This window comes from Sus scrofa, chromosome 8 (assembly GCF_054392235.1).
Source record: "Sus scrofa isolate SSC_HxYL_T2T_F1_AM1 chromosome 8, Sscrofa_HxYL_maternal_Yorkshire_Landrace_v2.0, whole genome shotgun sequence".
NCBI lineage: Eukaryota > Metazoa > Chordata > Mammalia > Artiodactyla > Suidae > Sus > Sus scrofa.
Window position 1 is genome coordinate 46,790,197 of NC_139390.1, and position 14,446 is coordinate 46,804,642.

General features: G+C 34.6%; 1 protein-coding gene across 5 annotated transcripts in view; it reads left to right on the forward strand.

Annotated features, from left to right (window-relative positions):
* GRIA2 (glutamate ionotropic receptor AMPA type subunit 2) overlaps nucleotides 1–14,446 on the forward strand; it is a 169,182-nt gene that overhangs the window by 133,334 nt on the left and 21,402 nt on the right. For all 5 annotated transcript variants that reach the window (XR_014812513.1, XM_084972125.1, XM_003482389.5 and 2 more), the window contains exons 10-12: nucleotides 45–251; nucleotides 735–1,105; nucleotides 5,435–5,633. Coding sequence is in view for 4 of the 5 variants with exons in the window: in XM_084972125.1 (XP_084828251.1) it covers nucleotides 45–251; nucleotides 735–1,105; nucleotides 5,435–5,633 (777 nt within the window). In the remaining variant the exon portion in view is untranslated. The remainder of the gene's footprint in view (nucleotides 1–44; nucleotides 252–734; nucleotides 1,106–5,434; nucleotides 5,634–14,446) is intronic.

Genomic DNA, 14,446 nt, shown 5'->3' on the forward strand with positions numbered 1-14,446 from the left:
TGTTTTTTTTTTTTAATCAACTAAAGTACCTTCTTTCCACCTAGGAATCTCCATATGTTATGATGAAGAAAAATCATGAAATGCTTGAAGGCAATGAGCGCTATGAGGGCTACTGTGTTGACCTGGCTGCAGAAATTGCCAAACATTGTGGGTTCAAGTACAAATTGACAATTGTTGGGGATGGCAAGTATGGGGCCAGGGATGCAGACACGAAAATTTGGAATGGGATGGTTGGAGAACTTGTATATGGGGTAAGTACTGCTCTTCTCAAAGATAAAGTTGCTCTGTTTGAACATTGTTGAGAGAATGCTTGCCTCTCTGCAAAGTACCACTGTCTGAGGTCATTGCTTTCCCAAATTATCTAGGATACTCTCTTATTTCCTTGTGGACATTTGAAGATGAAGGATGAAGTCAGAAGCAAACATACAGATGGAGACAGGCATTTAGACTGTCTTGAAGCCTATGGGCCATATGCATTTTTCAGAGTGCAAAGGCATAGCAGACGTAGTTATCATAATCAAGCCGGAGGGCGTACTCTATATTTATAAAATGGAGGAATATTTGGGGAACACATTGCTTTATTTTCCCATTTATTATTTACTGGGATTCCACTAGGCAAATGATTATTCCCATTTCCTTGATTTCTTTTCCTTCCCTTTGATCCAATAATGTAAATTCAACTCCTTTCTGACCATGACTCCTGGTTCTATTACTTTCCTTTGTTTCCCTTGCAGAAAGCTGATATTGCAATTGCTCCATTAACCATCACCCTTGTGAGAGAGGAGGTGATCGATTTCTCAAAGCCTTTTATGAGCCTCGGGATATCTATCATGATCAAGAAGCCTCAGAAATCCAAACCAGGAGTGTTTTCATTTCTTGATCCTTTAGCCTATGAGATCTGGATGTGCATTGTTTTTGCCTACATTGGGGTCAGTGTAGTTTTATTCCTGGTCAGCAGATTTAGCCCCTACGAGTGGCACACTGAGGAGTTCGAAGATGGAAGAGAAACTCAAAGTAGTGAATCAACTAATGAATTTGGGATTTTTAATAGTCTCTGGTTTTCCTTGGGTGCCTTTATGCAGCAAGGATGCGATATTTCGCCAAGGTTGGTTACTTCCCTGCTTCAGCTTTGTGCATTTTAGGTCTCAAGTGGATATTCATGGTGTTTATGAATTCACTCTGAAGAAATTAGCAGCCGCCGACTACCTGTCCAAGCAGTACATTAAGGACAGATTTTTACCATCGGCATAAGCCTGTGAAATATTTGAGCAATGTTCTTTGAATGTTGATCCTATATTTCCCTGGTGAAATTATACACACCATGGAGAGGCTATAAAATGCATAAGGTTCCTATCATTCCATGCCTTCTTGGAGGGGTACCGTGTTTTTGCTGCATATTCTCATTTTACAGTCATCTGTGTGTTGATCCACAGACCTGTATATGGGAAAATGGGCAACATTACTTACTAACTGCAAAAGTGACAAAACTTCATTTGCATGCATTCCAGCTCTAACCCCCTGCCCCGTTATTAGCTCATGGAAATGATATGGGAAAGAGATTTATAAAATTTGTTTTTTTCAAGGTTTGTTTGCTGGATTAAAAAGGATGTATGATAGCATATTTTCTAAGTATCTAGAAATATATAGTTAGGTAATAATGCTGAGTGATTCATTTGAAAAGCTCATGCCACATTGAATAATAATATACATAGAATGGGATAAATTCATATGCTTCTATTCTCATTATGATATTTTAATTCTATTCTCATTAAGACTTTATTCTCATGATGATATTTAATTATTAAATATCTTAAATTCATTAAATATAATGACTATATCAGAAAATACATATTTTTTGTTCATGTTTCATACATAATACTGATAACCAATCTGGTTCTTCAGAGGAACAAATCATACTTTTTCTAATGTGATTGCTTTCACATTTAAAGCCTAAATGATTATCGATCTACTGCTACATTTTAATTTGGGCTCAATTACTCTCCTTTGATTCTTTGGGATATCTTAATAACTAACAAAGATAGTGACTTTTAAAATACTATTTCATTATATTCTTTTTTGAGCACTTTGGGAATAATAAATGACTAATTTCAAAAACTATATGTGAAGCTCAGAAGTTGATATCTTTTGCAAACTTTTTTGATATACTCCAAGCAGTGAGATAAAGGAAATATATTATGTATGGAGAAATTATCCATGATTTACTTTTTGGATAGTAGGGCATGATTTTATGAGTTACATGGATCTAAATCCTAATTTCATCAAATTTTCTCTTGCTTCTTTATGGAATTGCCTTGAATTAGAACCATACCAATGGTATTTGCATTGCATATATATATATATAAAATTTTAATATAATAATAATTATATATAAAATTATGATGACCTCTGAAAAAATATATGAGATTCATAGTTTTCATATCTATATTTAGTTTATCTGGCTTAAGTTAAAGGCATAAAGAATAGTTTCTCAGGTTTGTTTGCTCTGCTTCTCATGCACTGGGGCTCTGAAGGTTATTATTTTGGTGTCTGGTGCTTGTCAAGGAGCAGGAAACATATTTACACATGGGGGCTAGAGCACAGGCATATTTAATAATCTGTGTTTTTCCAGGGGTCTGCCATGACATATTGATATTCTGATTTTCAACAACCTGCTTCCTAAAATATGACCTTTTTCTGTGCTTATGATTTCACTAATGAGTCATGACTCACTGCAGTTTCACGTATAATAATGTTTATTTCCTGGCAAGAAAAATCAATTTTAGATAGCATGCTTTTCCTTGTTATCAATTGGGATTTTTGTCACAGAATATACATGTGCAAAAGTCACTTTGTTAAATATCTTAAGTATAAGTATCTTTCACTTTAAAATATATGGGGCCTTTGAAAATTGAACATACTACATAATGGCAAATTTTTAATGAACTAAACTATCATTTTTTTAGAATACAGTGATGGTAACTCCAGTTTAGGAAAAAAAATGAATAGGGCAGCTTAATATCCAAATAATATTAATAATAATGCATGAAATACACAGATCACTTTAGAGATGCTGATTTTTTAAATATTTTAAAAGATGTTTATCTTCTTTTTCCAAGTAAGATATATGGAACTATGTTATTAATCTAAATGAATAGAGCACATTTACATTTTCAACTAGAACAGTTTATTGAACCGAATTGGTTGTCACCTGAAATTAAGTTTAGAATATGTTAACTATGGTTTTGGAAAAACTAGGACCATAGAAATTATGAGAGCTAAATGTGTAAAGTTGACTCAGTTCTCCTGCTTGCTTCTGTTTTCTCCCTCAGTAGCTTTAAAGGATTAAAATGATTTTAAAAATGGCATCCTTAAAATAATTATATAATAGAGATCAAAATGAAATTGTAGAATATGTGCATTTGCTTGCTCTTTGAGTACAGATATTGAGAGGTGAAAGTTTTGTTTCTAATTAGAGAAACCAGTTTTGTCTGTCGCCATAAAACATAAAATTGAATTTACTCCTCAGCATCAAATTTCTCTGGAACTCTTTCAGAATCATTAACTGATCCTTTGAAAACACTTATAAGTAAATAATAAATTGCTCAAGGATTTTCTGTTTTAAACGATGCACTAATCCTATAAACTTTTTGAATTATCTTGCACACTTTAAATAAATTGGCATATATAATCTCATTAAATCTGAAATAAGCACTAGAATAGAGAAGAACTTACGTCTTAAATTTGTGTTTATTTTATGACTGGAACGGAATGACCTATAAAAAAGATTCTCAAATGTATTTCAAGCAACAATGAGTGAATAGTGTCAAAAACAAGTGCCATGCACTCAGTTTTGTATTTGAGCAGTCAGATACTGAATCTGCCCTCTTAAATACAGGGTACATGTCATATAATTATAACTTCCATTGTGATGGAATAAATAGTGAATGTATCTACATAGGGATTTTCCAAATTTAAATTTATTCAATGTCCTTTTCAGAATCTAAGTGAGAGGTGTTTAATTTCTCCATTCTATCATATTTATTTAATACTTTGCATCTCTTAGAGACTGGTAAAGGCTTTTAATTTTATGTTTTTCATTGCTTGCATTCTCTCTATTTTTCTCTTCTATTTTATAAGCTGATGTTTTTATCTAAAATACCTTTGCTTTTAGCTTCACCTCTTTTCTTGACTGCCTGAGTAGTTTATTCTACAAATATTACCTAGTAATTTGATGTAGTGTCTGTGTTTCATCAAAAGGTACATTTCTTATTTTTAATTGTCAGGAGGTTTAATTTAGGTCATAAATAGCCACATTTTCAAGATTTAAATTTTTAGAACTTTACCTCTTCACCGTAGAAAGTTTATTTTTAGACTTAGCAGAGCTATTATCAAAAAAGCAGAAGTTATTAATTTGCCTTGTTAATATTGTACAAATACCTTTATTTGTAGAATTCTACCTAATCTTTCCAAATAATTCCCTATATATGTATTTCCGTATCTACATATATAATTCCCTATATATGTATTTCCGTATCTATCTATCTATCTATCTATCTATATATATATATTTATCTACCTAAGGTTTAAAGTAAATTATTAGGAATCTATTAAGCTATTGAAAACTATTTTACAGAAGAATTTATGGTCACAGAAATATTGTTATTTTATTATATTTCAAACTGGGAATTTATATCTAGGTAAACTTTTAAATGTCTAATTTTTTTCCTTGAGTTTTCTTTTTTTCTTAAGCAGGAGGCACAGAGGAACAAGGTCATAGCAGTTCATTCCCTGAAGCATCAGATATTTATTTACTAAGAATTATATTTTCTGAAATATCATTGTTTGTAGTATCCCTTTTTTTTTCCATTTTTATCCTATTCTCTATCTAAAACCTATGTTTTTGCACAAAAACCTAATGAAATTTTCTACCATTTTTGAGGATTTTGGAACTTCACTGGTTGAATTAAAAGGAGGATTTCTTTAGTGTTTAAAGCCATATCTGTGGCAAATACACTTTTATTTCTGAAATTTGATTTTGTTTGTCAACATTGTTCTGAGTTTTGCTGTTGCTCTTAGATTCTCTTGTTCGTTTATGTCATGCATGGATAAAGTAGTATGAGCACTGAATAGATTATTGGCACATTTCTTGAAATTGCTTGTAAGGAGATTTCATACCATAAATGATAGGGCTGTTATAACTATGAAATTCTCAGGAATCTGAAGTTTGTGTCTGGGTATTTTATGAAATCTAGAGAATATGTATTCCCTTGCCCAGAAGGTTGAATAATGTCAAGCTTCATTCATGAACAGAAATATCGAAAAGTATGATGTTAAATATTCCCATGTAAGTTGGTATTTTGCGTGATACTACTGAATTGTTTTCTTATGAGGTCATTCATTTTGCTTTACAAATCCATTTCATACTTGTTATCAGATCCCTCTCTGGGCGCATTGTTGGAGGTGTGTGGTGGTTCTTTACCCTGATCATAATCTCCTCCTACACGGCTAACTTAGCTGCCTTCCTGACTGTAGAGAGGATGGTATCTCCCATCGAAAGTGCCGAGGATCTTTCTAAGCAAACAGAAATTGCTTATGGAACTTTAGACTCTGGCTCCACTAAAGAATTTTTCAGGGTAAGAGATTCTGCTTCATAACTTCTCATTGTGTTCTTAAAATTGAACCTATTTAAATTCTGTCCCCCCTTACCCATCTCGTGTTCTATAAAGGTGCTATGGGAAAGTAAAGTCCTCTCTGTCTCTAACTTTCTGTGCTGAACTTTGTCTCTACCCCTCTCCATTCCCTACCCTTCTGCTAGCTCTATCCCCACTTTCTGATTCCTGACTCCTTAGGAGAAAAACATTATGCTGAAATGAAATCCAATTTTATAAAAATCGATTGTCCCTGTGGAAAAATTTGAAGCAAAGGAGAGTTAAACTTAGATTATTTTTAAAAGAAAAAGTTGTTATATTTTGTTCTATGTTAAGTAAGTGTGATTGCCATTTATCTTACATAATTCACACTTGAAAACTCACTTTCAAAATAAAGTTATGTTAATTCTGTGTCAGGAAACAGATTATATTCATATGTGGAAATTCTGAATTTTTTGTCAAACCCTCCACGAAAAGATTAATAAAGGCCTTCAACGTCCTAACTTTAAAAAAATGGGTAGCATGGGAGTTCCCTTTATGATGCAGCATCATTGACTCTGACTAGTATCCGTGAGGATGTGGGTTCAATCCCTGGCCTCGCTTAGTGGGTTAAGGTTCTGGTGTTGCTGTTAGCTGTAGTGTAGGTCAGTCACAGACGAGGCTTGGATCCTATGTTGCTCTGGCTGAGGTGTAGGCCGGCAGCTGTAGCTCCAATTCAACCCCTAGCCTGGGAACTTCCATATGCCGCTAGTGTGGCCCTATAAATCCCCCCCAAAAAATGGGTAGCATAATTATAATGCGTCTATTAAAGATATTTTAATTTTTAAAAGATGTCACCTCATGGTGTCTATTGATAGGAACCAGCCTAACATGCTGATGTTGGTATAATTTTCTTTAATTATACAATTTTCTCTATGTAAGAAATCATTCTATTAAAATGTTTAAATGTAGCTGATCAACTTTGGTACTAAGCCAAATATTTGGCAACTGATGATCTCCGATTATCCATTAACATCTTTGGATGTATCTGAGTTTATTTGAATGAAATCCAGGCCAGTTTACTCCAGAATTAGGATTGGGACTACAATTTGCAGTTGAAATAATAGATTTTAATTTGAAGACTGTCCATTGTTATTGGTCTCTTTTCCAAATAACTTCAGTTTTGCTCCAGGTAGTGGTGTTGTCAGATTACTGACAATAGATAATAACTTGGGTATGTATGGGGCAGGAAGGAATTCTTTGCTTCCATTAGATACTTCAGTGTAAGCCAAGAGTGTGGTTGTAAGCCAAGAGTGTGGTTGACCTGTCAACAGATACTTGATACTATGCATGACTCTTTAATTCAGATTTGCTTCTAATGACAATTTATCCTACTTGTGAACATAGCTACAATATGTGTAGTAATACTCTTACTATAACACAGTGTTCTAGCCTGATCATAACAATGGATCTCTTAATATAAATTAGAATATTAGATGATTCTCAATTAGAAGTGTATTTTGAAACATTTAAAGATTTTTTTGTATCCCCATTGGTTTGGTAGCAGATAAGATGTGTGCTGAGACCTTTTCCTCCTAAAGAGTTCTTTTCCTAAGCTGTTTTTCCTTTCAGAGAAAAGTCTCTAGACTCACTTCAATGCTCTCATGCTCTGTTTCAGTTGTATCCATGTTTACTTGTGTCATGTTAGAGAATGAGGATGGTGGAAATCCAGGCAGGGCCTCATATTTCCTCTCAATATACCTTGAAAAGGAAGTGTTGATGAGTCAGCATTGGCTAGGGTTCAGTACTCAGCATTGTAGTCAAATAACCCTTATCTAGAGAAGGAAGGGTGTGGGCTCAACACTACTGTACACAAAATAGGTAACAGGGACATACTTGCTAGCACAGGGCCAGCATTAAAATAGAATTCAAAGTTCTCAACTCTTCGGCTTTTGTCTCAGTAGTAACTAATGTTTCCTGAAGATATATCTTTGTTGGGAATGAAAACATCTTATATCAAATTATAAGATAAATACCATTAATTTATGGGCATCTATCAGTTTTGTTATAAGGTGTTGGCAATCACTCGGTTTAAATCTAATGATTTGAAATTTCAGGTACATAATTTAATAATAAACTGTGTTATACTAATTTTTTTTTGTTTTTTTCTAGGGCTGCAACCCGTGGCATATGGAAGTTCCCAGGCTAGGGGTCTAATCGGAGCTGGGGCCACTGGACTATGACAGAGCCACAGCAACATGGGATCCGAGCCGCATCTGTGACCTGCACCACAGCTCATGGCAACACTGGATCGTTAACCCACTGAGCAAGGTCAGGGATCGAACCCGCAACCTCATGGTTCCTAGTCAGATTCATTAACCACTGAGCCATGATGGGAACTCCAGTGTTATACTAATATTTCTTCAGTGAAGTTAGGTGCATTAGTTTTGGAATTCCAATTTCAGAAGTAAATTTTCTAACTTAAATATCTAGAATTCTCTGGTGGTGCACCAAGTTAAGGATCCACTGTTGCCACTGCTGTGACCTTGGCTCCATCCCTAGCCTCATGCCATGGGTGTGGCCAAAATAATTCCAGACGTTCTTTAGGTGACATTCAGGGAAACAAACATGAATGAAATACTTTGTTCTGCTAGAGAGAGAGTAAATAGAGGACAACCTTGTAACCACCAAGAGATGTGAGGAAATAGACCCTGTGTCTTCATTTTCCAGAGGTCTTTTGCTTGTGGAACCCATGTACATCCTCCTACAGAATGAATGATAAAGTCTGATTCATTTTAGAGCCACTGATCTTCCCTAATCATAGAGCCACTGTAACATACCTATAATTAAGAAAGAATTAGGCTTTCAATTATAAACCACTATTTTTAGACTTTCCCATTTTTTATCATTTCTTCTCTCAATAAGAGGACATATTTTGAATTAGATGAGGTTGATTAGAAAATGATTTTATGGGAACTATATGCATTATGTTCCTACAGAAACTTAGATTTGGGGTATAGAAAATGGCTTTATAAATAAACCTATCATTGGCCTGTCAATCTATGAAACACAATTATTAACTTGCATAAAGGAAGCACTTCTTCAACTCCAAGCCTGTGCTAAAAATCCTCACATTGCAGTCTGTCTCTTTCCTCTGGGAGGATGAGGGACAGAGTATATCTCAGAGTATGTGGTCTGCTTTAATTATACTGGTGTTGGGAAGAGTGACTTCTAAAATATTGTTAAAGTTATTCCTATTCTTATTTAATGAAGTAAATTATTCCATTTTCAGAATATCAGTTCAGTCTAATGATAGTCCATAAAATCATACTGTTGTTATCCCACATTGTAGACTTTTCACAGAGCTTACAAATAGTATAAATGATAAACATGTAGTATATATATATATATATTTTTTTTTTTTTTTTGTCTTTTTGTCTTTTTGCTATTTCTTTGGGCCGCTCCCTCGGCACATGGAGGTTCCCAGGCTAGGGGTCGAATCAGTGCTGTAGCCACCAGCCCACACCAGAGCCACAGCAACGCGGGATCCGAGCCGCATCTGCAACCTACACCACAGCTCACGGCAATGCCGGATCGTTAACCCACTGAGCAAGGGCAGGGACCAAACCCGCAACCTCATGGTTCCTAGTCGGATTCGCCAACCACTGCGCCACGACGGGAACTCCATTTTTGTTTTTTTTTGTTTTTTTTGTTTTTTTTTGTCTTTTTTTTTTTTTTTTTTTTTTATTGGCTACCCCTTGGCATATGGAGTTCCCAGATCAGGAATCAGATCCTAGCCCCGGTCATGACCTAAGCCGTAGCTGCGGCAACACTGGATCCTTAAGCCAGGCCTGGGATTGAACCTGCTTCCCACTGCTCCCAGGATGGTGCCAATCTTAATTGCACCACAGTGGGAAATCCAACATGTAGTATTAATGCAGGTGTTCCTTACCTGAATGAAAGGATTAGTTTGAAATTTTCCTTTACTATATAAGAATCAAAAGTATAAGATAATTACTATAATTTAGATTATTCTTTTAAAAGCATCAAGCTTTTTTTTAACTCCTTGTGTAGCATAATTTACAGTTACTTATCTTTACATATAATACATTGATCAAAGTATATTTACAAATGAAAAATTTTCAGCCATTATAACAGCTTCCTATAGAACTACATTGAGTGCTATTTAATTATAGTTACTTTTTTATATTTACTGCTTGTGTTTACCATTGATGCAGCATGATTTCTTTATTGATATTTTATAGAACAGATTTCACTAATTTGTGATGGTTCTCCATGTTTGCTTCATTATTTCTGTTATAGCAAAATATTTTTCTTTCATATTTTCCTTTATATCACCTATTTATGTGTAGGTATAAATATGTATATATACTTCTAGCTTTTTTTATATGAATATATATGTATGCATATTTTTAGCTTTGTATATATGAATATATATATATACGCACATATATATCTTTCAAATACTTTGGGGCAGAAGTGGGTATAGCCTTATGTATATTACTTATATCAAAATAGACTCTTTATAGATCTTTTATCCATGTTTATTTATTTAAATAGTTTCTAGAGTACTGAGTAATAAATAAATACTGCATGTGAATAAATTAGCCATAAGTAGCACTATAAGGATATGTTGTAAGTCACCCATGGCATTGTTAGTCCTATTATTACAGATTTTTCTTTTTTAGTGTTTTTTTGCAGCTTGATTACTCATAAAAATCTTATTTTTCTAGAGGAATGAGATTTTAGAAATAGAATGACAACTCTGTAGGCCCAAGACTTCTCCAGATAATCCAGGACAAGTTGAAATCATTTCCTTTCTGGTTGCAGTTTTCTTTCTCCACATTTTGAATGTTCTCACCATTCAACAAAACATCTGAGGACAGTATTGAATCTTAAGGACTTTAAGGGTAATTTTAGCCTAAGCTGCCTGGGGAAAGCCTGTATTCTATCATTTCAGCTAGATGTGGCTGATTTTAACAGTGTGGCCAGTTTAACAGCTGGTTTAAGGAAAGGTCAAAATTTTAGAAGACATTGTCAATGTTTCTTTTAAAATATAATGTCAATTTAAATATCTTGGAGCTCATTAAGTAGTTCCCAAATTCAGAAATAAATGTAGGAAAGACCATACTGAATGGTGTTTTCTGGGAACAAAGTGCTATGGGAGGAAAAAGAAAAGGGTATGTCTACTTGCTCAATTACAATGATGGTGCAAAATGATAGCTTCTCCCAGGGTAACTATGTCATTTTGGTCTGTGTCTTCTTTCTATGGCCATACTCATCTAGTATCAGTGTGCTCTCCATCTGATCATTTCATTTAGATACCACACCTGTGACTCAAAGTGGGGGCAGAGTGAGAGCCCACATTATCAGTGGATGGATAATTTGATTCTAGTAAAATTGTAGGAGGCTTTCTATTGCTGTCCATATTAAAAAGAAAATCCTTTCCCACTACCATGAGGACAATTATTCTACAAGAAACGTTTCAAACAATAGAAAAAATTGGATATTAGTCTCTCATCTCAAAACTCTTCCAAAATTTCTGCTTAGATGCCTAGGAGAAGACAAATGCCAGTATAGACTTGTATAGTTACTTTAAATGACTTAGTGGTCAAATCACTTTATTTTTGTATTTAAGGAAAATAATCATCATGCCCATCTCTATTAGAATTTTTGCACTAGTTGCCTGGTCATAAATTCAGCCCACAAGTTATTTAGAGAAGAGAAATTGAATTTTGTAATCAGTTGAATGTGCTAGAATCAAAATCTGAATTAAATATAAATATTGTTGATAAATTTTGAGACTTCTTTAATCAGGCCTTTGATATTTGAAGGAAAACTTGATATTAAAGTAATTTACACTTCATATTTCCAGCATATACTTTTGCCCCAGATTGTATTGTGTAATGATCAAATACAAGTTGCTAGTGAAGGTGGCTACTTATTTTCACAGATAAATGAGATTTTAGAAATAGAATGACAATTGGTGAAATCAAGAAACCTCAGATATTATCAGGATCACCAAAAGTGATATTTAAAATTGAATCTAAAGAAGCAAAGAGCCAAGGGGGTGATGTCAGAAGATAGTGGACTAGGAAGACCCAGAGCATCTTTCCCCTCAGAGACATTGATTCAACAACAATACATTGACCAATTCTCTTTGTGAAAAACCAATTAAAAAGTACCTAAAAACCGAGTGAGTGTGAAACCAGCTATGGCAAACCCTGTAGGAAAATTCATAGTCTTACTGGCCATAGTGCTTCTCCTGACATAGCTCACCACCATTGGGAGGAAACATCAAGCTCTTGGCTTCTCTCTGGAGAGAGAATGAGGAGACTTGACTGTATTTTAATGTTCTGAGATTTCAGAGGAACTGGTTTCTGTCTTACCTGAATCTAAACAATAAATAAGCCACCAGGTTGAGGACCACTGAGAATAAAAGCGAAGGTTTAGCTAAGCACATGTTCACCATTGACCCTCTCTTCCATCTCTGGAAAAAGAGGGAAAAACCCCACCTCCCAGCTTTCCTTTGGGAAGAAGGGAAAGAGTTCGAGTGTGGGTCTATAACTTTGGCTTTTCAACGGGCTGATTTCTGTCTTGCCTATCCCAGAGCACTGATGGGACCTAAGCACATGCTAGATGCCTGAAACTGCTGGGGATGTGGGAGAGATGATGGTTTGCTGCTGCTTAAGAAACCTGTAGCAGAGCAGACAGAAGCCAGTGTGGCTTGGCAGCCACTTCCTTGGGGGAGAAAGATAAGAGTGGCATGTGCATGCAATGTTCTGGCCTTTTTGAGGATGCCTCAAGGACTGACTCTTTATTGCCTGAGTTGGACCCAGCATAGTCTATAACTTGGGGGCCAATGAGAATAAAAATGAGCTGGGTGCCTTAGTCTAGCTCTAGAGAACTTGTTTTACTGAAGACAGCTACCAAAGGAAGCAAAAAGTTATGGGAATTCTAAAAAAAAAGATACTGATAAGTCCCTCTAATTGGGAATTTACATACAAGTCCACAGAAAAAAATTGAGAGGCCTTTAGAATGCTAAGCCAGGCTGACAAGTGAAGATTTTCCCCTATATGAAACCAGCCCATAAAGACTGGGAGAAGTTATTCTTTTTAAAAATGCATAGATACCAACATAAGTTTACAAGTTATGTGAAAAAAAAGTAGCCCAAAGGAAGAAAAAAATTAATCTCCATAAACCAAACTAAAAAAGAAAAATCGAGGCACATGGATTATCTTACAAAGAATTCCAAATATCTGTCAAAAAAATGCTCAAGTGGATCAGGGAAATGATGCATGAACAACCTGAGATGTTAACAAAGAGGTAGAAAATTTAAAAAAGGAACCAAAGAAATTTTGGAAATGACTGAATTAAAAAACTCACTTGAGGGAGTCAACATCATCTTGATCAAGCAGAAGAAAAAAATCAACGGACTTTAGACAAGTCATTTGAAAGTATCCAGAGAATCAATAAGAGAAAAAAAATGATAAAAAGGTGAAGAAAGCTTAAGGAGCGTATGGAACACTGTAAAGAGGACCAATATACACATTATGGAGGTCCTAAAAGGAGAAGAGAGAGATAAAGGGGCAGAAAGTTTATTTAAAGAAATAGTGGTCAAAGTTTTTCTAAAACTTGTGTGTGTGTGCTGGGGGAGGGGGAGTGGCATTGGGAATGGACATCCAGATTTATGAAACCGAAAGAATCTTAAATAGGAGGAATTCAAAGAAGTATAAATTGAGAAACATTATAATCAAATTGTAAAATGTCCAAGACAAAGAATTTTGGAACAGGAAGAGAAATATGCCTTGTCATATACAGGTGCCCAAGACTCCTACTGAATATATCAGCAGAAACCTTGTAGGTCAGAGGGAATGAAAAGAGCTGAAAGAAACAAGTTCTGAAAATCAAGAATAATATACCTGGCAAGACTCTCCTTCAAAAATTAATGAGGAATTAAAACTTCTCCAGATAAACTAAAGCTGGGAGAGACTGTCAACAGTACGCTTACCTTGCAAGATATGGTTAAGGAAGTCCTTCATGTTGAAATGAAAGGATGCTAGACAACTATAGGGAAGTACAGATAAGTACAAATCTCACTTGTGAAAATACACACATAGGTAAATACAGAATAAATGACATAACAGTGTTGCATAAGTCTCTCTTAATTCTGATATATAGGTTAAAATATAAAAGTAAAAAAACTATAAAATAATGAATGCACAATGTAAAAAATGATTGTGATATCAATAACATGAAGTGTTGGGAGATGTAAAAGAGTTGAGATTTTTATATGCATTTGAAGTTAAATTGTTATAAGCCTAAAATATATTTTTATATTTGTACAAAACCTATAGATATTTTATGTAAGTTCCATGGTAACCACAAAGGAAAAAACTATAGAAGTTACATAAAATGAATTGAGAAAATAATCAAAGTGTGTTAAAACAACAATAAAAAAAATCAATAAAATGCAAACAAGGACTACAACAAGAGAAGAAAGGAGGAACAAAAAAACTATAAGATGGACAGAAAACAGCAAAGTAGCAATACCGGTATACTGCCTATCAGCAGTTACTTTAAATGTAAATAGATTAAAAATTTAATCAAAAGACACAGATTGGCTGAACATAATACTCAACACTGAAAATCTAAAAGCCTTCCCATGAAATTCAGAAGCAAGAAAAGGATGGCCACTCTCACTAATTCTATTCAGCATAGTATTTCAAGTCTTAGCCACAGTGGTGGGGCAAGAAAAAGAAATAAATTGTACCCAAATTGAAAGGGAAGAAGTAAAA